The sequence below is a fragment of the Hordeum vulgare genome, chromosome 7H, assembly GCF_904849725.1.
Source record: "Hordeum vulgare subsp. vulgare chromosome 7H, MorexV3_pseudomolecules_assembly, whole genome shotgun sequence".
Taxonomy (NCBI): Eukaryota; Viridiplantae; Streptophyta; class Magnoliopsida; order Poales; family Poaceae; genus Hordeum; species Hordeum vulgare.
The window spans coordinates 427,832,121-427,856,547 of NC_058524.1; the positions used below are offsets into that span (position 1 = coordinate 427,832,121).

At 44.9% G+C, this 24,427-nt stretch overlaps 1 protein-coding gene and 1 long non-coding RNA gene across 3 annotated transcripts; both read left to right on the forward strand.

The window, feature by feature from the left end:
- Positions 1–2,071: 2,071 nt before the first annotated feature.
- Positions 2,072–22,953, forward strand: LOC123411449 (E3 ubiquitin-protein ligase SHPRH-like). Of its 2 annotated transcripts, XR_006613268.1 has the most exons (20): positions 2,072–3,125; positions 3,406–3,612; positions 4,032–4,093; positions 4,197–4,680; positions 5,478–5,675; positions 9,074–9,329; positions 9,868–10,111; positions 10,571–10,731; positions 10,829–11,425; positions 11,648–11,817; positions 11,979–12,192; positions 12,266–12,457; positions 16,387–16,503; positions 16,961–17,206; positions 17,398–17,563; positions 17,858–18,045; positions 21,264–21,415; positions 21,612–21,873; positions 21,958–22,502; positions 22,622–22,953. XR_006613268.1 is itself a non-coding variant. In XM_045104395.1 (19 exons), exons 1-19 carry the CDS (start codon positions 2,320–2,322, stop codon positions 22,216–22,218), a joined length of 4,983 nt encoding a protein of 1,660 aa, XP_044960330.1. In that variant the 5' UTR covers positions 2,072–2,319; the 3' UTR covers positions 22,219–22,550. The 2 variants fall into 2 exon arrangements, 1 of the variants encoding a protein (XP_044960330.1); XM_045104395.1 differs by lacking the exon at positions 22,622–22,953 and having other exon boundaries at positions 21,958–22,550.
- On the forward strand, positions 5,993–7,489 carry LOC123411450. The gene is made up of 3 exons (XR_006613269.1): positions 5,993–6,795; positions 6,889–6,999; positions 7,087–7,489. It is a non-coding gene; the product is annotated as an uncharacterized LOC123411450 (long non-coding RNA).
- Positions 22,954–24,427: the final 1,474 nt, after the last annotated feature.

A 24,427-nucleotide genomic window follows, 5' to 3' on the forward strand; every position in this document is an offset into this window, starting at 1 on the left:
GAATTGCTACTTGTTTATAAGAAGCCTTTATGATAAAAGTTATATGATGAGAACGTTGCGATGAAGTACTTTATAAAGTTTTATTTGCTGTTATAATAATGAGCATGATGCTGCTATGTCCGTATTTTGTTTTTATTGACACCTTTCTCTCAAAGCATGTGGTCATGATTTTCGCTATCGGCTTTCGCTTGAGGACAAGCGATGTCTAAGCTTGGAGGAGTTGATACATCCATTTTGCATCATGTTTTGTTACTGTTATTTATAGTGTTTTTTTGCATTTTGTCACCTGATGGAGGAATTCTAATGCCTTTTCTCTCATAATATGCAAGGTCTACATCAAGTGGGAGAATGCCGGTAGATTGAATTTTGGACGTGAAAAAGCTACGCCACAGATACCTATCCCACACATCTCCAATTGGGTTGAAAACTTATGAAGTTTTATTTTAAAGTAAACAAAAAATATTGAAACGAATAAGTGCCAGAGGAACCATGAGGTGGCCGCTAGACACGAGGGCGCGCCAGGCACCCATGGCGCGGCATGGGCTCCAGGGAAGCGGAGGTGTCGCCTTCCCCTTCCGCTGAAGCATTAGTAGAAAGTTCCACTCTGATGAGCGGTGGGAAAGTGAGTCGTCCTTTGCGCTGAAGCATATGCCTCCGAGCTCCCGACATTCCGGTGATCGGGGTTGCCAGATATGAGGAAGACAAAGGAATCCACGGGCGACTATATGTAGAATCTCTCAAACATTTTCGAAATCCCTCCTTGCATCTATTCTCACCCGTGGAAATTTTTTTCTCTTCTCACGCTCACGATTCCACTTCAACACGACACACAGTAACCAGCATCCCAAATCACCCATGCTTTCAAAAAGGAAAAAAAATCTAATTTAAACCTTGAACTCGTATTAATCGGGCGAAATGAACCTCAAAATCAAAATCCCGATCGATTGCATCCTGAATTATGCAATCCGGGTCTAAATCAAACCCAGGCATCGTGTCAACTCGGATTCGTCTGATGGGCTGAATCGTTTCAAAATTTGTTCAGAATTTCATAATCTGTACATAAATAAAAAAAAGAGTTCCTTTTGCCAAAAAATATTCAAAAATTGAGAAAATGTACGCAGTTATAATTTTTTGTTCGGATTATCAGGAAATGTTCCATTTTTCAAATGTATTTTAGAAAATTCAAAAAAGTTCGTGATTTCAAAATTTGTTTAGAATTTCATAATTTGTACATATATTAAAAAATGTTCCTGTTGCCGAAAATTGTACAAAATTGAAAAAAATGTCCGCAGTTATAATTTTTTGTTCGGAATATCAGGAAATGTTACATTTCTGAAATGTGTTTGAAAAAATTATTTTTTTTGCAGTTTCAAAATTTGTTCAAAATTTCATAATTTGTACATATATTAAAAAATGTTCCCCTTGCCGAAAATTGTACAAAAATTGTGAAAATGTGAAAATGTCAACAGTTATAATTTTTTGTTAGGAATATCAGGAAATGTTCCATTTTCCAAATGTGTTTTCAAAAATTCAAAAGATGTTCGCGATTTCAAAATTTGTTCAGAACTTCATAATTTCAAATATATTAAAAAAATGTTCCTATTGCCGAAAATTCTTTAGAAATTGAGAAAATGTCCGCAGTTATAATTTTTTGTTTGGAATATCGGGAAACGTTCCATTTTTCAAATGTGTTTTCAAAAATTTGAAAAATATTTACGATTTCAGAAAACATCTAGGAAGACTTATATTTATAATGGGAGGATGTACATGGCATTTCAAAATATATTTGAATATTGTAAAAATAGTACGTGGCTGACTGGGCTGACCTAGTCTTTTCGAAAGATGCACCTCGCAGCACAGCCCAATCCCGGTCACATTAACAATCCCGGTTTAACAAACGAACTTAGATTTTTTTAGATTGGGATTACATAGTTCGGCGAAATCAACACGAATTTTGATGAGAAGGTTCGTTTCACCGAATCTATACAAATTTATGGTTTAAAATTGATTTTTTTCTTTCAAAAATTACCCGTGACTGCCCCTCCCTGTTCATCCCCTCCCCAACCCCAACCCCAACCCATCTCCGTCCGTGCAAAACCCCTCTCGCGTCCAGTTCAACCCCATCGCGCAAAGCCTCCAATCCAACCTCATCGGCGCCGGCCTCCGCTCCGCCGAAACCCCCGCCACCCCCCACCCCTTCCTCCTCCGCGAGGGATTCGGGGGATTTCGCAGCCGCCCAGCCCAATTCCGCTCCGGCGCGCCAAAACCCTCGCTCCAATGCCCCAGCGGCCCGCCGCCTGAGGACGCCACCGACGCCGCATGGGGAGGATAAAGTCGCGGCCGTCGCGGGCGAGGGCGCTCGGCGCCTGCGCCTCCACCGCGGAGCCCGACGCGCCGAGCCCTAGCGCTGGCTCCTCCAAATCGAAGCGCGCGGCCAAGGGCGATGTGAGGAGGGACGTCCTCGTGGAGGCGGGCGGCGGCGCCGACGGCCATCCCCGCGACCTCGCCGAGTTGGTCCTCCGCGACGTGAGGCTCGGCGGCGAGGGGAGGCCGGAGGGGGCCGGCCTCGGGGCGCCGGAGGGGGAGCGCTCGGAGGAGAACGGGGGGAGGCGCCCGCTGCGCCTGCGGGTGCGCGACGCGCCGGAGGACGGGTTCAGGCTGGGCCACTGGCCCGTGGTGCCGTCCGACTGCGTGCTGCTGGAGTACCACGCGGAGGGGCTTGGAGGCGGCGCGTTTGTCTCGGGCTGCTTCGATGGCCCCGACGAAGGCGTATCCGGCCTTGCCCATTTGGTCAGCCTGGGGTTCGTGGAGCTGCGGGTTTGTGAGTATAGCTCATCGCCTGGTGATGGTCCGGCGCCGGCCATGGTGCTTCGGGTCAGAGTGGAGGTGATGGACCGGGCTTTCGGCGCATGTGAATCGCTGCTGGAGGTTGCGAGGCAGCCCTGGAGGAAGAGTTTGATGAATATGATGGCTTGGGTTCGCCCTGAGGTCACGACGTTGGCTGTCATGTACGGGATGGATGGTCTTGTTCCGCAGATGGACGGCAATGATGATCGTGACTTCGCCCCGAAGAGCGACTCACAGTTTGATCTTGCTGCTTTCTACGAAGCTGTTAAGCCTTCGATGTGCGTGCCTTACATCTCGTGATCTCATGTGTTGGTTATTAGGGAACAGTTGAGGCAATTGTTCTGAACTTTTATCTCTGAACTTCCAGAAGTATGTGAAAGTATCCACACCAAAAATAAACTACTTTCTGCTGTCAGTATGGCTTACATATGCTGGCTTGGTGGAAATGTTTGGTCATCTGCGGTCTAGAGTCATACAAAACAAAGTTAGATGTATTATGATAGCACTACTCTCTTTGTCACTGTTATATGATGCTTTTTTCTTACTACCTGTTGATAGGGATGCAGAACAGCTGGAAGATGAACTTCCTGATTTACTTCCTCATCTCAGACCGTACCAACTTCGTGCAGCAAATTGGATGGTTCAGCGTGAAAAGGGAAATACAACTATTCCATCACCCAATGAGGACTATGTTCATTATGCACCCTATTGTGTTCCCATAGATTTTATTAGCAATAATTCAAGGATGTTTTACAATCCCTTCAAGTAAGTCCAACACCCTTCTTTCCTTCAATGTAGGTTGACGTGTTTAAACTAGGGTTTACATCAACTGTCCTTGAACTTGTATCACCATGTAAGGAAAATCAGTGTAATTTGGTTTTATGCGTGGTGATGTTGGGTAGTCTTGCCCAAAGGAAAGAAGTGTGCTTGTGGTCAAGTATGTTGAGATTTTTTTTGGGTGTCAATGTTTGGCTTGATATAGGATGGCTGTAGGCTATTAGGATATGCCATTAAAAACTTCTTAGACTCCTATGCATATTATTATTTGCTGTGCATATTTGCTGTCTTATTACTCGTTGTTCTTTTTCCAAAAATATATTATTTCCATTGCTCTGGATTTGGAATGCAATCGTTCCTTCGACATCCTTGAATGGTTTAGTTTCATATAATCTGTCACTTTGCAGTGGAAATGTTTCATTGCAACCAGAGCCTTCTCCACCTTATGTCTATGGGGGAATTTTGGCTGGTATGTTGATTCTAATTGTTCGGGAATAATTGTAGTGCACTAATGTTATGGGCACTAAGTATAGTCATCACTAATTTTCCTTTTTATGGCTAAATAATTACAGATGAAATGGGCTTGGGTAAAACGGTCGAGCTTTTGGCTTGCATTTTTGCCCATCGTAGCACATTTTCCACAGATTGTTCTGTCTCTGGAACCAGAAAAGAAATAGATCTGATAAGTAGGCCGAAAAGAGATAGAGTTGAATGCGTTTGTGGGGCTGCAAGTGAAAGTTCTGCATACAAGGGGATATGGGTCCAATGTGACACTTGTGATGCTTGGCAACACGCTGATTGTGTTGGTTACTCACCCAAGAAAGACTTAACCTTTGACGATGATGATGTGTTGCCAAAGAATGAAGAAAGCACCATGAAGTCTAAAAGTAGAAGGCAGAAGAGAGCGAAATTTTCTATTGCAGAGACGGAAGAAAACTACATTTGTGCGGTGTGCTTGGAACTCGCTGAAGCAGCTCAAACTACTATTTTCAGTCATGCTACATTGATAGTATGCCCGTCACCAATATTGGCACAGTGGCACTCCGAGATTACCCGGTATGGTTTCTCCTGTCCAAACAATAGGTGTGCAGTATTTGTATCTAGTTCTTGAAAGAATAGCAGACTGCATTTTCTGAAGTTTGTAGCGATATTTTTTGTACATAAAAAGGACACTAGGTCCCCCCCCCCCCCCCCCCACACACACACCATCAGGCAGGGAAGTAGTTGCAAGAACCACAAGCACAGGGAAATAGAAGAAAGTTTTTTAGTGATACAAGTCTAGAAGATGGAATTAGTAAGAGAGGAAATGAACTGCGCTAGGCTGGTCTTGACCCTATCATAGTGGTTTTTTGAACCCACACAACTTACCGGAAAACTTAAAGCATGTGCATGACCATTTGACCATTGTATATACTATTATTCCTTCCTAGTTTCGGATGCATATCTCTTCGATTGGAACGTAGAATGTTGGTTTTGTTCTGTTTTAACTGTGCCAGTCCCATAACTTCCACTTCACTGCTTGTAATCGGATCATTGTAGAAATTCTGCAACTTTGAGTTGAAGTTCTTTTCACGTGTCTGTAGGAATTAAGATTGCTCATGAAAAAAAATGTTTTTTCGTAATAAAATAAATACGTTACATATTTTGGAAGAAGTTCTCAACGGTTAAGAACAGTTTGTTCATGTGCAACAGATTTTGCTAGACCATTCAAGTGTAGTATAATCAATGCGTATAATTGAAGCTTCAAGTGCCTTATCCAGTCTTGATTATTTCAATGCTTATCGGTACCTCCGTTGGTCAGTGATTATCTGCATATCCTGATAGTGCTGACTGTTAAGTTCCTTTTCTCCTAGACACACAAGGCCAGGATCTCTGGACGTTCGCATTTATGAAGGTGCAAGGAACTTGGACTCAGCTAACCAAAGAAATGATCTGAGTGAAATAAGCACTGCTGATGTTGTTTTGACAACTTATGATGTCCTCAAAGAAGATCTATCACATGATTCTGATCGGCATGATGGTGATCGCCGTTTCTTGAGATTTCAGAAGAGGTAATGTTTAATTTTTGCACCGAAGCTTGGCCATACTTAAGATCAACATATTTGTTATTTTGAAAGTTGACCTATACGACAATCTGAATCCTTGGTTAATATTTGTCCTTAATTGAAAGAGCTGTTGTCCCCTACTCCCTTTCGCTCTAGACATTCTGTAGCGATCACCATTTATTCAGATTTCAAAAGAGGTGATGTTTATTTTTCACACCAAAGCTTGGCCATACCAACTTATTCTGTTATTTTGAAAGTTGACTTATACTCCCTCTGTTCGATAAAACTTGTCATCATGGTCATTTTGCGAACCCCCCCCCCCCCCCCCCCCAGTGAACTCTCGACAAACCATGCACTCCCTTCACTCGTCTCCTCTTCCTCGCTCGTCTCCCGCCGGAGATCCCTTGCTCGGCTCCCCGCATCGGAGCTCCCTGCTTGCGTCCCTGCACCGGAGATCTCCTGCTCGACTCCCCGCATCGTCTTCGAAGCTCCCCCTCCTTGTTCCCCTCCTCCATCGCGTTGCTCTCCACCGATCTGCTTGCCACCGGAGAGGGCTCGTTTTTTCCGACTTGCTCTCCTCCGGACGTGCCCTTCCCCAATGGTGGCGAGCGGGAGCTGGCCCTGCCTGCCATCAACCTCGTTGTCCAACTCGTCCTTGAAGCCGGTCCCTGCTAACCTCGCCGTGAACCTCATTTTCCCCTTCGCTTGCTTAACCTACTAGTTGGCTGAGATCAGAGGGCTTCTAATCTCATCAATCAGAGGGCTTTTAATCTCGGCACCCCTCGAATCTCATTCCCACCTGGAACCAAACATGTTGGCTGAGAGTCGACCTCGTCTGCATCTTTGTTCTCTTTCTCTTTCCACCCATTTTCTCCTGGAAGAAACCGGCCATGGCAGACGAGAAGCGCCTCTCCTGGAAGGCACAGGTCATGGCCACCCATTGAGCGGAAGCGAAAGAGAGGTCTCGCCATCGCGCCCCGGCCTCCGCCGTGGAGATCCCACTGGACGAGGCGAGAGACCTCAGCCGTCTTCAGGAGTTGCACATGGCCAGGGCAAGTTGCGGGGCCGGGGTTCAGGCAAACCTAAACGCCGGGACGCCGACGCACCAGCCCTTGGCCGAAAGCAGGTATGATCTTTCCCCTCGTCTCTTGTTTTTCCCGCATAAATTGTTTCTGCACCTCGAACTTGAATCTCTGTGTGCTTCTATGCCTGTCATTAGGACTCAAAAACCCGCTTTTCCTTCGTGCTTGCTTTCCGCCGAGGTTGAGCAGATGGAGGGCCCAGGGCCTCCTTGAACTCGGCTTCGTGATCCTCGCTGAAGATCGACACGGTAATCAACCATTCCCATCCTCTTCTTCTGCGGCTTCTGCTTCGTGTTTTCGACTTTGAGCATGTTTTCTAACTCCTTGTAATGCAGGACTTCCTTACAAGGACAATCGGAGAGCGCGCCGACTTGTGCCATCAGAACAAGAACTGGGAGAAAATTCATGACTAGGACCTGAAGGCGCTCCATGCCATTGGAGCTCAAAGGCACGAGGCGCTAGCGGAGCTCAACAAGGAGAAGGCCATCGCGTCCAGGCTGCTAAAAGAGAAGGTCAAGCTCGAGAAGGAGCTCTACCAGTCGCACGCCCAACTCGCGGCTGCCATCGGCCGTCATCATGAAGACGTGGCCACGAAACGCGAACAGGCCGCCCATCTGGAAGTAACGGAAGTCTTTGCCGAAGCCGTGCGGAGGGCTAACCAGCACCTCAAATCAATCTAGTACTTTATAGATCTTGAGGCTGTGACTTGCATGATGTGCATTGTTTTAACCCCTAAGAAACTTGCTCTCGTGGTTCCTCAGGATTTTTGCGAGGTGCTGGTTAGCCCTCCGCACGGCTTCGGCAAAGACTTCCGTTGCTTTCAGGTGGGCGGCCTATTCACGTATCGTGGCCACGTCTTCATGATGACGACTGGTGGCGGCCGCGAGCTGGGTTTGTGCCTGGTTGAGCTCCTTTTCGAGATTGACCTTCTCTTTCAGCAGCCTGGACTCGGTGGCCTTCTCCTTGTTGAGCTCCGCTAGCGCCTCGTGTCTTTGAGCTCCAATGGCGTGGAGCACCTTTAGGTCATAGTCATGAATTTTCTCCCAGTTCTTGTTCTGATGGAGCAAGTCGGTGCACTCTCCGATTGTCCTTGTAAGGAAGTCCTGCATTAAAGGAGTTAGAAAACATGCTCAAAGTCGAAAACACGGGGCAAAAGCCGCAGAAGAAGAGGGTGGGAATGGTTGATTACCCTGTCGATCTTCAGCGAGGATCGGGAAGCCGAGTTCAAGGAGGCCCTGAGGCCCTCCATCTGCTCAACATCGACGGAAAGCAAGCACGAAGGAAAATCGGGTTTTTGAGGCCTGATGACACGCATAGAAGCACAACAGAGAGATTCAATTTTGAGGTGCAGAAATAATTTATGCGGGAAAAACAAGAGACGAGAGGAAAGATCATACCTGTTTTCGGCCAAGGGCGCCGGCGTCTCGACGTTCGGGTTTGCCTGAACCCCGGCCTCGCAACTTGCCCTGGCCGTGTGCAACTCCCGAAGACGGTTGATATCTCTCGCCTCATCCAATGGGATCTCCACGACGAAGGCCAGGGCGTGACGGCGAGACCTCTCCTTCGCTTTCGCTTGATGGGTGGCCATGGTCTGTTCTTTCCAGGAGAGGTGCTTCTCACCTGCCATGGTTGGTTCCTTCCAGGAGAAGATGGTTGGAGAGAGAAAGAGAACAAAGATGCGCACAAGGTTGACTCTCAGCCAACGTATTTGGTTCGAGGTGGGAATGAGATTCGAGGGGGTGCTGAGATTAAAAGTCCTCTGATTGATTAGTAGTAGGTTGCGTAGGCGGAAGGGAAAATGAGGTTAGTGACGAGGTTGGCAGGGACCGGCTTCGTGGACGAGTTGGATGACGAGGTGTACGAAGTTGACGGTGGGTAGGGGCAGCAGTGCAGCACCAGAAGGTCTCTGTTCTCTGTTCGTCTGGTGGCGGTGGCAGGGTTGGATGCTCACACTTCTATCTTTTGTTCTTTATATGAGCGCTCTTTATATTGTGTTGTGTTGGAGTTATCATTTTCGGGTTTCAAAATTGTGAATTTATAATACCTATCTGTTGGTCTTGTATGACCTGAATATGGAATTTTGTTACACCTGAAAATGTTAGCATTAAAATACAAATTAACTTGACATTTTGTTCTGTTTATAATTATGGTATACTGATAAGAGCTGAAATAGAAGAGAACTAGCTTTTTTACTCCGAGTATTCCATTGAATACTTGCAGTCTTATATGCATTGCATGCTTTAACCCATTAGGCCCGCCAATCATTCAATATATGGAAATAACTATGGCTTAACTTCTACTGAACTCGTATTACACACTTAGGTACCCTGTCATTCCAACTGTCCTAACAAGGGTCCACTGGTGGCGGCTTTGTTTGGATGAAGCTCAGATGGTAGAGTCCAGCAAAACTTCTGTTACTGAGATGGCGATGAGGCTAAATGCGCAACACCGTTGGTGTATTACAGGAACTCCAATACAACGCAGGCTTGATGATCTTTTTGGCCTTCTATGCTTTCTCAGAACAAGTCCATTTGACACATATAGGTGGTGGGTGGACGTTATAAGAGACCCATATGAGGTACATTGACTGCCAGTGGTATCTGCAAGCATTTAATACATCTTTCGCAATACCGCAGTTGCTCTAACTATTGACAAAAGAATAAACATAATACTGTACTATTTCTCATTCTTAGAAATATTAATCACTGATAGTGAAAGAACTTGCACACATGTCATTGATGCCTATAAACCTAGGATGGTATGAATTTTACTGTTAGGTAATTTGCTCATCTGTAGGTTCATATAATTCAAAAACATGCATGAATGATGAACATCTTTGAAGAACTGTAAAACCTGATTAAAGAATGCCAATCTTAGTGCAAATTTGTTGCTTGGCATAGCATTATACTCCGTCCGCCCCAAATTACTTGCCGCAGAAATGGATGTACCCAGAACTAAAAATATGTCTAGATACATCCATTTCTGCGACAAGTAATTCGGGACGGAGGGAGTATGAATGAAGCTATGATGGAATCTTTTTTCAACATTGGTTCCTCAAGATGTTGGATTAATCATTTCTTTTCACCTTTTCCTCATTGAATTGAATGGAACTGCAGAGGGGAGATATGATAGCTATGAATTATACACACAAGTTCTTCAAGGAAATCATGTGGCGCTCTTCTAAAATTCATGTTTCGCGGGAATTACAGCTACCTCCACAAGAAGAGTGTTTCTCGTGGCTCATCTTTTCTTCAATTGAAGAATATTTCTATCAGAAGCAGCATGCAACTTGCATGGACCATGCACATGAAATTATTAAACGTTTAAGAAATGATGCGAACAGAAGGGAAGTAACATCAGGTATTTTGTCCACTATATCAATTATTTTCTGCTCCTGGTTGCTAGATTGATACTGCAGGGACAGGATTTAAGAAGTTCCATTTTTTTCTGTTTTTTTTTTCTTTTATTGTTGAAATAATTATAGTCTGAAGGACATGTCTTATAAGACAGCAATATACAAGGCAATGATTCCAGATCTGCATCTTTTCTTGTTTTATTTTTCTCTTAAATGTCATGTCTATGAGATGGTTTCTGTCAGAAATTTCTTTTTTTAGTTACCTTTTCCATGTGTGCATTCAAACAAAGCAATCACGTGTACTACACACCCTGAAGGGCTGTGTTAAAGGTGTTATTCAGTTGCTGTTCATGACCACAAATTCACAACACTGTTAAACGTGTTATTCAGTTGTTGTACAGTTACTGTGCACCTCTTTGTTTAAAAAAAAACTGAAACTGCTTTAACCTTTTGTTGTTTTGTAGATTCAAATGCTTTATCAAATGTGTACCTCTCCAACAGCGACACTGCCAAACTTCTAGTCCCACTGCTCAAGCTTCGGCAGGCCTGTTGCCATCCGCAAGTGGGGAGTTCTGGTCTCTGCTCTCTGCAACATACTCCTCTGTCCATGGAAGAAATTTTGCAGGTGAATGACTAATTTTACCTCCCCAATTGGTAGCTAATTATTTTTGTGTAATTGCGTGATTTTGTGCATAAGTTTTTCATCATCCTTTCCTATCCAGGTTCTTATTGGTAAAGCAAAAGTTGAAGGGGAGGAAGAACTTAGAAAAGTTGTTGTTTCCCTGAATGGTCTTGCTGGAATTGCTATCATTGAACAAAAGAACCAAGAAGCTATCTCTTTGTACAAAGAAGCACTAGATTTAGCTCGCCAAAATTTTGATGATTTCCGTGTTGACCCGTTGTTGAATCTTCATATCAACCACAATCTTGCGGAGCTGCTCAGAACTAGTTCCGAATATTTGCATGAATGCACACCAAAAATACAACCTCCTGTTGTCTATTACAGACGTAAAAGAAAGGAAACTAGCCATGCGGATTCAGATCTATGTGGTGTAAAGCGAAATAAGATATCCGAGAACATCGGCTCAGTTTTAGCAGCTGGTAGTCCTGAAACCTCTGAGTGCAAAAATGTTGTTGGACAAGCATCCATAAGTGTGGAGTTGGATGCAGAGAATCGTACTGGCTGCCACTCGTCATCTGAGTGTTTTGCTGATGGTTGCTTGAGAAAGAAATGCAACACACTCAAAGAAAAATATTTATCAGTTTTTACTACAAAGCTATTAATAGCACAGAAAGATTTCAGTGCATCGTTTGAAGAGGTTGATCTCTTCACTTTATTGTTATTTTCTGGGTTGCAACTTGCAACAAATGATTTTGATCCACGTCTTTTCTTCCTTGGAATGTTCTATGTTTTGCTGTAACATTCTTCTGTGTTTTCGATCTTGCTTAGTGCTCTATAAGCATGATGTTTGCTTTACTCTTGTTCGTACAGTTTTCTAGACTAAACTCATCACTGTTTTCTAATGACCTTCTGCCTCTAGGTCACAACTCTTAATAAAGAACTACAAAATCAGGGTATGGGTTGGTGGTTATACGCTTTGGATTGCATTGAGAAGAGCAAGGATGCTACCGATGACCTTTTTAAGAAGATCAATAGTTTATCCACCAAGAGCACCACTGGCTTGGGCACAGGGGCGCTATCGTCTTCCAGGTCAGCACTAAACCTGGTTCAATTTTTTCTTGAATCTTATGCTGGTTTATTTTTGAAGGAAGTTGCAGTGCTTTAAGTTAACTATTTAGGAAATAGAATCACTAAATTACAATATTGTTAGTATTTGATGGATAACATGGTTGTTTTATTCTATGCAATAGGGTTCAAACTATTGCTGGCTTGAAGTATACTATTCAAGCTGGTATTGATTCCCTGGAAGGTTCAAGGCAACAATTAATGGTTAGGCTATTGGAAATTGACAAAACAATGGATAACCCAAGGGAAGAGGACATTGAGAGTCAGAGATATTGTCCAAAGTGCTATGATGGTACTGGTTCTTTGTGCATCCAGTGTGAATTAGATGAGCTGTCTCAGGTAATCTTGTATGATTGTGCTCTTCAATGTATTCTAGGTAAAATGTAATTATCAATCTCATGATTTTTTCTAGGGGTATGAGGCACGACTCTTTGTTGTTAAGAAATCGAACAATGATTCTGTTATTGCTTCAGTAGAAGAAGCACAGGATTTGCAGAGGCGAACCTATGAGTTGAATCACTTTTTCCGTAACAAAAAAACTAATGAAGGATCCGAAGTTGGTGGCAACAATGTTAATCCAAGATCTGTTCGGGAAAATATACAGGTGACTTTTGTTCTATCTTTTATCTAGATGATTGTCTTATGTCTTTCATTTGCTGATATAGCTCAGTACTTGTCATTTAGAATACCCTTCCGCCGTACCCTTTTGACCTTTGTTCATCCATCTTTGTATTGCACCGAGTATTCCCTTTATTCTCTTGTACTAGGAACTATTAAGTTTCATGCACCAACAAGCAGAAATAAAACCCCAAACTGAAGGTCTAAACATGGAAAAAAGGAGGGCAATCAATTATTATTTTTATTTAAATTGCGAATGCCAAGACTTGAACCCAAGAACTGTTGGCCACGATACCATATTACCAGTAGAACCAAAAGTCCGAACTGATAGAGAAGGTTGGGCACTATGCCTATTGTTGAACCGGTATGGGCCCAGCTCAGCCTCCTCTCCCTTAGGGCCCAAGCCCATGTAGAGGGACTGACCTAGTAAGGAGGCACCCAGCCATCCAGCTCCCAGCAGAGCCGCCACACACACAAAACAACTCACGAGAGAAGCAAGACGGGAAGGCCATGGACTGAAGGTACTCCCCTCTCCCGATTCAACACATATACTTCAACACCCCCTCTCACATCTAGCTCGATAAGCCCTAAACATGGACATGAAGAGGTCAATCAATTTTTTTATTTAAATTGCGAAATCCGAGACTTGAACCCAAGACCTTTTGACTCTCGTATTAAGTTTCATGAATCGTCAAAAGAAAAACCAGAAGTCTAAACTGATGGAGAAGGTTGGGTGATCCGCATATACTTAAACCAATGCACTTGTTAAGATCTGCAGGCACGGCGCAGTTCAGGCTGCACCTGTGTAACTGCAGCGGGGGTGGATCCATGACTGGATTTTGAAATTTTGAAGTCAGGAGGATGGATATTGGGGAGGGGTGGCTGATGGAGGATAGGTATTGGGGAGGAGCGGCGGCAGGGAAAAATTGCTTGGCGAATTGACTGGCTGATTATTATAGTAGTAAAAACATTGTGTCTTACCAAGTACTCCCTCCGTCCCAAAATAAGTGTCGCTAATTTATAACTAAATTAATACAAATTTTGTAGAGATAATATCACTGGTGGTGTCTAAACTTGCCATGCACGTTCAGTTTAGTGCCTTAACTTGAAAAATACATCTAATGCGTGCTAAAACTTGACACTTTGATTCAAATACGGTGACAAACACGTTTGCGTACGTCTTGGGATGCTGACTGGCTTGACAGCGTGGCGTGGAACCGTCTTGTCAGCCAGTGGAGAGGCATCTGCTCTCACCGCCGCTGCCTTTTTTCACAACGCCCCATGGATTAATTTCCCCCCACCTCTAATCCCTGTCTTATATTGTGTGCTTTGTGTGTGCACTAAATGAAAATGGCAAGACATTTGTCTCTGAATGAAAATGCAGTACAGTATATGTACTTTTAGAAATGGACAGCAAATGCACTAAAATTTGACATCATATACAGTAAAATTTGACAGCACATACAATGAAATTTGACAACAAAAGATAAATTTGAAAGCAGAATCACATAACATAGCCAAGCAATTTAATTTGAAAGTGGATTCACATAGCAAAATGCACATGCAAGTCAACATACTGAAGTGCATTACATGGTCATTAGATGTTCAGGATGACAGGTTCATTACAGCAAAAGAGTCTTCTAAACAAACAGATCGATTTCATTGATGAACTTAGTTGCATTGCATAAAGTTCAGTTATGAAATTCCATGTCACATGTGGATGAAGTCATCATCCCACTCATCCCCTCCATGTGCATTTTGTGTGATAGGCTCTTCCTCTGTTGCCAGATGTGAACTATCTGCGTCAGGTCCAAACATCAAGTTCCAAAAACCAGCCCCTGGTCCAGTCCTTCCCCCATTGTCATACAAACTTCCTCTCCCACCATTTCCTCTTCCGCTTCGTCCTCTTCTTGTCCTTCCACTTCCTGGTAACATGAAAATTGATAAAAAAACTACAACAATTTAATGTAGAGTACAGTAAAATATCATCTGTACGAACACTCTCAAGTGTTTGTCCATGGTCTACAATGAGTAACAAGTTCTTGTGATCTGTGGTAGCTGCTATCATTGCAAGGATATCTGCATCACATATCAACTGTCTTAGTCCATCAACCAATGTCTTCCCAGGCTGACACCAGAAGACATCAAGTTTGACATATCTCTGTCATGGCCTAGCTGCTGCAGAAAGTCATCAATCCATAACAAAGACCATGTATCACTGTCACAGTTGTCAAAGCATGCAACTTCATAATCCATGTATGTCATATTATTGTCAGTTCCACAAAAGAAGCTTTTGTGATGTATCTCAACTGAGAAAAGACCGTCGAAGGCATCTGCAATCAGTTGAGGTGTTGTTAGATAGTTTCAGTTAACAGCAATACATTTAAGTTAAGTTGCTGTCGACATATTCAGATAAACTAGTGTCGAAATATTCAGATATACCCTGTCCAAAATTTCAGTTAAGGCGCTGTCGAAATATTCAGATGAGCTAGTGCCGAAATATTCAGATAAACTCTGTCCAAAATTTCAGTTAATGCGCTGTCGAAATATTCAGATAAGCTAGTGCCGAAGTATTCAGATAAACTCTGTACAAAATTTCAGTTAAGGTGCTGTTGAAATATTCAGATAAGCTAGTGCCGAAATATTCAGATAAACTCTGTCCAAAATTTCAGCAAATGTACTATCAATTTCAGATTACCTAATCATTATACCACAAACAAATATGAAGTAATGTTTGTATGCCCTCACTTCTCGGCTATCCAGTTTTCATCCCGCACTGAATCTGTAAGGCGGTGTACTATCAATTTCAGTTAAGGCGTTGTCAAAATATTCAGATAAGCTAGCGTAACTGTAACCAACGAACACTGAATCTGTAAGGGTTTCCGGTCAATACACTCAGGGGTTTCAACTCATCACCATCTACCAAACATCAGCGCTCACCAATAACATACAAATCGTAACTATTTCACTACCTCTGAAATCGACCTAAACCCTACCGCGAACAGGGGGAGAAAGGGGCCTAATTAGACGAGGTGGTTCTCGCTGTAAAGGGGGGCTGTGTCGCCTGGAGCTCGCCGGCGGGGCTCCGCCATCCTCGCCGGCGACGATCAATGCGGTGGTCACGATCCACCGGGGCGGCGCCTTCCCACGATCGGTAAAGAAAAGACATAGGAGGAGGAGGAGCGCTCGAGGCAGACGAACGGGCTGTTGTACAAAAGTGTGGGCTGCCCTATCCCACCGAGCCTGTTGCTTTTCTGCGAGGGAGAAATTAATCCGGGGGCGTTGTGGAAAAAGACGAACGGTCCCACGCGTCAAGCCAGTCAGCACCCGAGTCGTACGCAAACGTATGTGTCACCGTATTTGAATCAAAGTGTCAAGTTTTAGCAATTAGATGTATTTTTCAAGTCAATGCACTAAATTGAATGTCCATGGCGAGTTTAGACACCACCAGTGATATTATCTCAATTTTGTACTAAGTCAGCGACACTTATTTTGAGACGGAGGGAGTACTTACTTATGAAATATTCTCCCATCCAAAACACGATTGATGCGGTGGCTTGTTGGTTTGACTGAGCTGTGCCAAAACCGAAGAGGGTCCGTATGTCCTAAATGGAACGATGGATGATGGGGATTGGGATAGAGGTGGGAGAGTGAATTTGTCACCACCAACTCCAATTTAAAAGGTAGTAGAGATAAGGGCCTAAAGAAATCATTGGGACATTGTCAGATACGATTTGGTTTAACTTCTTTTTAACTAGAATTTTTCTTCTTCTATCAGCTATCTTCAGTTAAACCTGGCATTTAAAGGAATCAAAAGTGTTCAACTATTTATTTAATATTATTATGTTTTTATTGAACATTTATTATGCTGCTTAGAACACATCATTTAGTTTTATATGCTGCCTCTCTTTACAGGTCTACAGGCATCCTTCTCAAACCGAGACTGCTTTAAGGGCTATCCGAAGCCACTCAAGGAGAGTGTTGGGAAAGCAATATGTTGAAATTGGTACGAAGCATTTACTTCTTTTTGAGGTATGTCATAGTTTGTAGAGTGACGCCTTTTCTTCTGGCATGATGGTCATTTCAATGACCATCAGTAAATGCTAGCACTTCGGATTATTCTATTGTAGCATAAGGAATAACAAATACAAGAAACCCACGAATAGTATGAAGGATTACCTTCTTTAAAAAGTGATATTTGGTCATGCCATGATTTTTTATCAGAGAAAGAACACTTGTTTTCAGCCAGTACTACTGAGCCTGTTACCATGTAAAACCTGCTACATCTTGTTTGATGATCAATTGCATTTGATAATATCTGAGAAAATATCAAGGGGAGATAAAGGCCATTCCAATTAGCCATCATTTTAGGAATCTTGCCATATGTCAAAGCTTAAAATCTTGCTTGCTTAGTTCTGTATATTTAGTACAAATTTGAAAGGTTCAAAAAATATCCTGGGATATTCTCTGATTATGATTGTTAATTTAGGCTATGCGCAAGGAGTTTTCTCTTGCAAGGAGTTTGTCAATTGCTCAGAATCAATTATTGCGTGCTCATGACGAGATCAAGATGTCTATCTCACGGTTGCAGCTCAAAGAGAATGATGATGAGCCCAGTGCTGTCAATATTGTAACAAGAGAAGAGCTTATTCCATACAACGTACAGTTCACAAGTGACAAGTTCTTGGCTCTAACATCTTTAGCTCGTATAAGAGGTCAACTCCGGTACTTGAAGGTAACATAATCACTGCTACTGCCCTGCTGTCAACTTGATATTATGGTCTGCCATCATGTCTTCCTGAAAACAGAACCATTTTCAATCTGGATAACCCCTGAATCATTTATTTTTAATCTACTTATATGTTTCCATACTCTGTTTCAGCGAGTTCTTTTGTAAATACTGATTGCATTTCCCTTTACTTTTAGGGATTGATGCTGCCAAAGTCAGGCAACATTGTTGCTACAGCGACTTCCTTCCCTGCCACAGAACAAATTGGTTCTGAGATTAGCAATGAATCATGCCCAGTTTGTCAGGAGAAAATTCTCGAGCAGAAAATGGTTTTCCAATGTGGCCACTCCATGTGCTGCAAGTGTGAGTATCCGAGTTATCTATTTTTTTAGGAGTGATGCTGTATGTAATCTTGCTTAAGTATACATTAACTGGTGCAGTTAATGCTTATGCCCCTCTATTATTGGTTGCTTACAATGTGTTTGCCTTCAAGCTGTACTATGGACTTCATTTTTGCAAATCCAACTGCAATGCCTTTTTTGTGATAATTGCAACCCTGATGTAATGTCTTGACAAACCATTGATTATTCATCTCATATGTCCATTTGATGTATAATGAACTCTTTGCCTTCACTAAATCTACCCCGTTCTTTTCAGGCTGTTTGTACCTGACAGATCGAGCTGCTGGGAAGCACAAAAAATGGATCATGTGCCCTACATGCCGTCAACGTACATATCTTGAGAATGTTGCTTTTGTGGTTGAGAAGCAGAGTGAAAATGCTGATAAACAAGCTGATGATTTGATAGAAGCCGCTATTTCTGTCCAAGGCTCATATGGAACAAAGGTTTCATTTAATTTGCGTACTTATGACCGTTCTACTGTTGCGTTTTTCAAATTTATAGATTCTACTTGTTTGCCCGTTTGTATTAACTTAATACGGCAGGCGATAGTTAATGCCTGGGTGCAACAAGAAGTAATCTTTTGCACTAACCATTCTATCAGACTGAGTTGCTTATTACTTAATTCTAGGCCAAGTACATGATTTGTTCTCCAATTAATTTATTTGAGAGTGTCGTGGTATTTTCGCACGGCAGATACGAGGGGTGGCTTAGAGAGGTGAGAGCAAGTCCGCTGTGGAGGTCCGGAACGGGTTGGGCAAACGGCACGCGGTGGTTTACCCAGGTTCGGGGCCCTCGCGTGGAGGTAACACCCCTGCTCCTGCATGTGTGATGTATATGGAGTGTATATGGTTGCTCCTTGAGCTGTCTTGGAGGAAGGAGGAGGCTGCGAGCTCTCCTCTTCTCCTGGAGAGTGGGGAAGGAGAGAATGGCTCCCCTTCTCCTGGAGAGTGGGGAACGAGAGAATGGGGGGAGCTAGGGAGAATCTTCCCTCCCTTGTGTGCGTGTTTGTGGGCTGGCTCCCTGGGTCGAGCAGCCTGGGTCTCCAGCCGTAGTTTACCTAGGTTCGGGGCCCTCGCGTGGAGGTAACACATTGTAAGCTCTCTGGATGTGTGATGTATATGAAGTGTATATGTGTGTACATGGTTGCTCCTAGAGCTGTCTGGATGAAGAAGGAGGTTGTGAGCTCTCCTCTTCTCCTGGAGAGTGGGGAGCGAGAGAATGGGGGAGCCAAGGAGAATCCTCCCTCCCCTGTGTGCGTGTCTGTGGGCTGGCTCCCTGGGTCACCTTATAAAGGGTGCCCAAGGGACAAAGGGTGGCCCACGTGGCCTAACTTTACTGTTGGAGATGACGGGTGCGAAGTGATGCAGACTGGACTGTTGGGGCGCAGTGATGCAGGTTGCAGCGTCCCCGCGTCTTGTCTGATGGGACGCTGCAGCTGACTTTGCTGGGCTTCACTCCAGCCGGACAATTCTTCTTCCTGTTGATGTAGCAAAAAGGTTGCCGATGGCGGCCAGCTACGGGCCCGGCTGTGCTCTCACTGCGTGTCACCGCTGCGCACGGGTGCCAGTTCCTTCGCGTCTTACAGCGCGACCGCGAGCCTCCTCGCATTCGGCCCCACGCGGAGCGGCGGCCGTGGTTGAGTCCCCATGCTGCCCCGTCCTCCTTAGCCGGCTCCCGCACCCAACGCGTCCGCCAGCCGGCCCGTCAGCACCAGCCGGCGGCTCTGCTCTGTCCGGGCCTCCACCATCGCGCGTCGCTCGTCGCCTTCACCCGGCCGTGCCACAGCGCCGCCCATCGTCTCCTCGCTCTGCTCCGCCACGGTGCCCCTGCGACACAACACCCGGAGCGCCTCCCCAGCCGCGCACGGCTCTGCCTGCCTGCTCTACCTCAAGCGCATGGGTCGCCTCTTCGCGCCGGCCGCTCCCGCGCTGCGCTCCGCTCCACGCCGGCTCCCGCGCCCGGTCGGCTGGCTGCCCCGCGCCAGCCGCTCCTCCCTCACGTCCGGCCTCCCGTGCGCCCGACGGCTGCACCCTCGTGCCTCCGCACGGCACCAGGCCGGCTGCTGCACCGTGCCCGATGGCCGACCCCGACCCCGGCCGGTTCCGCTCCACCGCCTGCATGGCCGCCCTCCCAGGCGCTGCGCCTCGTGGCCGCGCGCGTTCGGCGCCTGTCCCCCCCCCCCCCCCCCCCCCCCCGCGTCGCCGCGTTTGGCGCCTGCCCCCCCCCTCGCTTCCCTGCGCCTTGCTTCAGTCGCCTCCATGCGCACCGGCCGGTTGCCGCCTCGGGTTCCCGTTGGTGCGCCCCGCAGCCGACTGCCGCTGCCGTGGCCCCGTGCCGGCCGTCGGCTTCGGTTCCCACTCTTGCGCCCCGACGACACGCCGTCCCGCGCCGGTCGCTCCTCCCGTGCCCGCCGGCTCTGGCCAGCCGGCTGCTCCTACTTCCCGCGCGGGCTGCGCCTCGGCCACTCCCTTGCCGGCTGTGGGGGGTGACGAAAAGAAAAGACAATGAGGTGCGGGTCCGACTGAGAAAAGTCATAGCCTGTCCGGCTGGGACCCGTCCGGCTGGAGGCCCGTCCGGGTGGAGCCCAGCAAAGTTAGCTGCAACGTCCCATCAGACACGACGCGAGGACGCTGCAGCCAGCATCACTGCGCCCCAGCAGTCCAGTCTGATCACTGCGCACCCGTCACCTCCAACAGTGAAGTTAGGCCATTTGGGCCCCATCACCCATCATCTCCAACAGTAAAGTTAGGCCACGTGGGCCACCCTTTATCCCCTAGGCACCCCTTTATAAGGTGAACCAGGGAGCCAGCTCACGGGCACAGACAGGAGGGGGAGGATTCTCCCTGGCTCCCCCCTATTCTCTCGTTCCCCACTCTTCAGGGGAGGAGGAGAGCTCACAGCCTCCTTCCTCCAGACAGTTCAAGGAGTAACCATATACAACCATATACTCTTCATATATGCTACACATGCAGGAGTAGGGGTGTTACGTTCACACGATGGCCCCGAACCTGGATAAACCACCGCGTGTTGTTGCCCAACCCGTTCCGGATCTCCACGGAGGCCTTGCTCTCACCTCTCTAAGCCACCCTTGGCATTTGCCGTGCGAAAATACCGCGACAGAGAGTTTGCGTAAAAAGTGATTTATCTGAGAAGTTGGACAAATCTATCCATAACCTCATAATTTCTAGATGTTATTACCCAGATGCACTTGATGTATTTGTTTTCAGGGAATAGAGTTCGTGCTAAGCGAATGCACATGCTGTTATATAAACTTTAGCAGAATCACATGTTGTTTCCTTCTGTCTGAATCTCATGGACTGTTGTATTTCCATTATTCGCAATGGAAAGGAGTTCAGCCTGGGTTTAAAGAAAAAAGAAAACAGAATCACAGGTTCATATGTCATGAACCTCATGGAGATGTCCAACTGAGGCTTGTTTAATTAATAACTATGTGTTCAAGTTGGGTACGATTACTCTGTCAAATATTTTAGTTCTTTTTACTTGGACTAAGATTGAAGCTGTGACAACAAGCGGAATCACAGGTTCATAGGCCATGTACCTCACCAAGCTGTCCAACCCAGGCTTGTCTAATTAGTACATATGCGTTGAAGCTAGATGTGATAACTAATGAAATCTTTTTTGTTCTTTTACTTGGACTAAGATTGAAGCTGTGACAAGAAGAATTTTGAATATCATTTCAACTGATGGGGCAGCCAAAATACTTGTTTTTTCAAGTTGGAATGATGTCCTTGATGTATTAGAGCATTCCCTTGCTGCTAACAATGTATGTTATGCTCGGATGAAAGGCGGAAGGTGAGATGCGTGTAACCCAGGCCATACATGCTTTAATTATTTGTCTCACTGCCGAGCTCAATAATTTTATTATGATATTAGATATCTTGTAGTCATTTTTTTTTCATTTCTCTTGTTCTGCTTCCAGTTGTGTTGCTAATTGTTACTGATCTTATGAAAAATGCCAGTTGCTTAATGCAAGTTCATTTTCCTTCAGGAAATCACAATTGGCGCTCTGTCAATTTAAAGGCCTGGCATCCAGTATAAATGGAGAGAAAGCGAAGAAGGCAGTTTCCAAAATGCGGCCTGTTCAAGTATTGCTAATGCTTATCCAGCATGGCGCAAACGGTCTGAATCTACTGGAAGCACAGCATGTAATTCTACTGGAGCCATTACTAAACCCATCAGCGGAGGCACAAGCTATCAGTAGGATCCATAGAGTCGGGCAAGACAAGAGCACATTCATCCACCGGTTTATAGTAAGCACCACATCCTATGCTCATTTATTTCATTGAAAGTGTTCTTGGAGAGAAAAAAAAACTCAAAGAATTACTGGTGTTCAGGTGAAGAAAACAATAGAAGACAGCATATACAAAATGAACAGGGGCAGAGCTGTCTGCTCCACGATCAACCGCAAGTCGAAAAACTTCAAAGACGAGCTTGCTCTGACGCTGAAGGATGTTGAGTCACTATTTCCTGTGGCAGCATCTGATCAACCTCCGGAGGAGGACGATAAGGATCATGGTGATACCTTGAGGAGTTTACCCCCGTCTCTTGCTGCGGGGCTGGCTGCTCAAATGAGGGTCATCAATGGAGCAACATGATTAATCACCATGATGTTAACAGAGGTAGTCTTGGTGTAACCGGAAATTCCAGTGCTCGTAAGAATCTCCAGGTTACAGGAGACGACGCTAATTTTAGATGAATGGAGACGGTATGGTCATGAATTTCTGGCATCACCGATTGAATGGCGTAGAGCACTGGAGTCGGTGTCGTTGTGAGGGTGTAGTTTAGGGGGACGGTGAACTTGTGATTCTTTTGTCATGTGTCGTGAACCATCTCATTTTCTATCTTTGTCATGGTGATTCTGCCATACAAGTCGTGTCAGGTGTGTACTCCCTCTGTTCCTAAATATGAGTCATTTTAGAGATTTCAATACGAACTACTACATACAGATCTATATAGACATATTTTAGTGTAGTTTTACTTATTTTGCTTCGTGTGCAGTCCATATTGGAAGCAGCCAGCCTCGCAGCAAGAGACGGGGGTAAACTCTTCAAGGTATCACCATGATCCTTATCGTCCTCCTCTGGATGTTGATTAGATGTTGCCACAGGAAATAGTGACTCAACATCCTTTAGCGTTAGAGCAAGCTCGTTTTTGAAGTTTTTTCGACTTGTGGTTGATTGTGAAGCACACAGCTCTGCCCTTGTTCATTTTGTATATGCTGTCTTCTATTGTTTTTTTCACTTGAACACCAGTAGTTCTTTGAGTTTTTTCTCTCTCCAAGAACACTTTCAATGAAATAAATGAGCATAGGATGCGATGCTTACTATAAACCGGTGTGCTCTTGTCTTGAGTGGTGTTCATGAACGTAGCATGTAGAGTATATATTGTTTCAGTACTAATGCATGCAGCATGTACAGTTCGTGTCACTGACGGCGTATTTTCAGCTTGAGCACCCTGGGTACGCCCACTTGTGACTGCGGCTGTTTGACGTGGACAGGTACTTGTATCTAATCTCAAGCACAAATGCACCCGCGTGAAGAGTAAATACCGAAACCATAGTAAAATACTACTCCCTCTGTTCCATAATATAAGAATGTTTTTGACATTAATATACTGTTAAAAATATGGAGCTTGACGTGGACAGGTACTTGAGTATCTAATCTCGAGCACAAATGCACCTGCGTGAAGAGTAAATACCGAAACCATAGTAAAATACTACTCCCTCTGTTCCATAATATAAGAACGTTTTTGACATTAATATACTGTTAAAAATATGGAGCTCATCCGCACTTTTTTAGTAAAAATCAAAACAAATACTTAAAAAAATTCATTTTTTTGGGTGATAGATAATTTATTGCGTGAGGTCCGCGTTCTCGGCAAAAAAGGCAAATCGGATCAAAATGATACATGTATAGTAAACCTTTTTAGAGATCCTGAATTTGTCTTTTTCTTGAGAGCTGCTCAAATGTTTAAATTGTACAAAATTTAGAACAAACCTCGCACATCAAATTATCTATCATCCATTTTTTTTAAGTTTTTGATTTTTTTAATTTATTTGGATTTTTTATTCAGCAGGGGTGCAGATGAGCTTGGGCTTAGAAATGAGTTTTTGCAAAAACACACTCTTATATTACAGGACAGAGGGAGTAATTTTTTGCACACACCTCTACTGATGATTTTTCGGGGTGAATTTTTGCAGCATGTTAGAAATTGTTAATGTTCATTTGCAAAAAAATCAGTTTATTATTATTGTTACTATTTTTTTCTTCTTTCTTTTGGAATTTATAATTTGTGCGGGTGCATTTGAGCTTGAGATGGAGGATGCTCCGCCTTGACGATTGCTGGGTGAGAGGACACGCTGCACCGCACAACACCAGATTATTTAAATTTCTTCTTGAGTGATTAGTTTGCTAGTTATAGTGACGGATACTACCCTTCGGTATACCAAGAGCGGAGATTAGACGTCTCCAAGATTGCATGCCCGACCGGCTAGCGGTAGCCGGCCCCTTTGGCTCATGAGTTTGGCCCGCTGGTGATAGCCGGCCCCTTCGACCAACCCAAGACCGATCGGATGGCGACAGCCGGCCCCCTTCTGGCCCGCACATGCCTGGCCGGCTGGCGATACCGGCTACCCACCCAACGCGAGATCAACCGCGTGGTGGGGCTCGACTGCTCGGCTGGCCCATCGCCAGCCGGACGGCCGGCTCCCGCCTCATCCGGTCGTACAGTCGCACACAGACAAGAGACGGATGATCAGAGGCTATCACGACAGCAGTATGTGCTGACATATATGGCCTTGCTGCG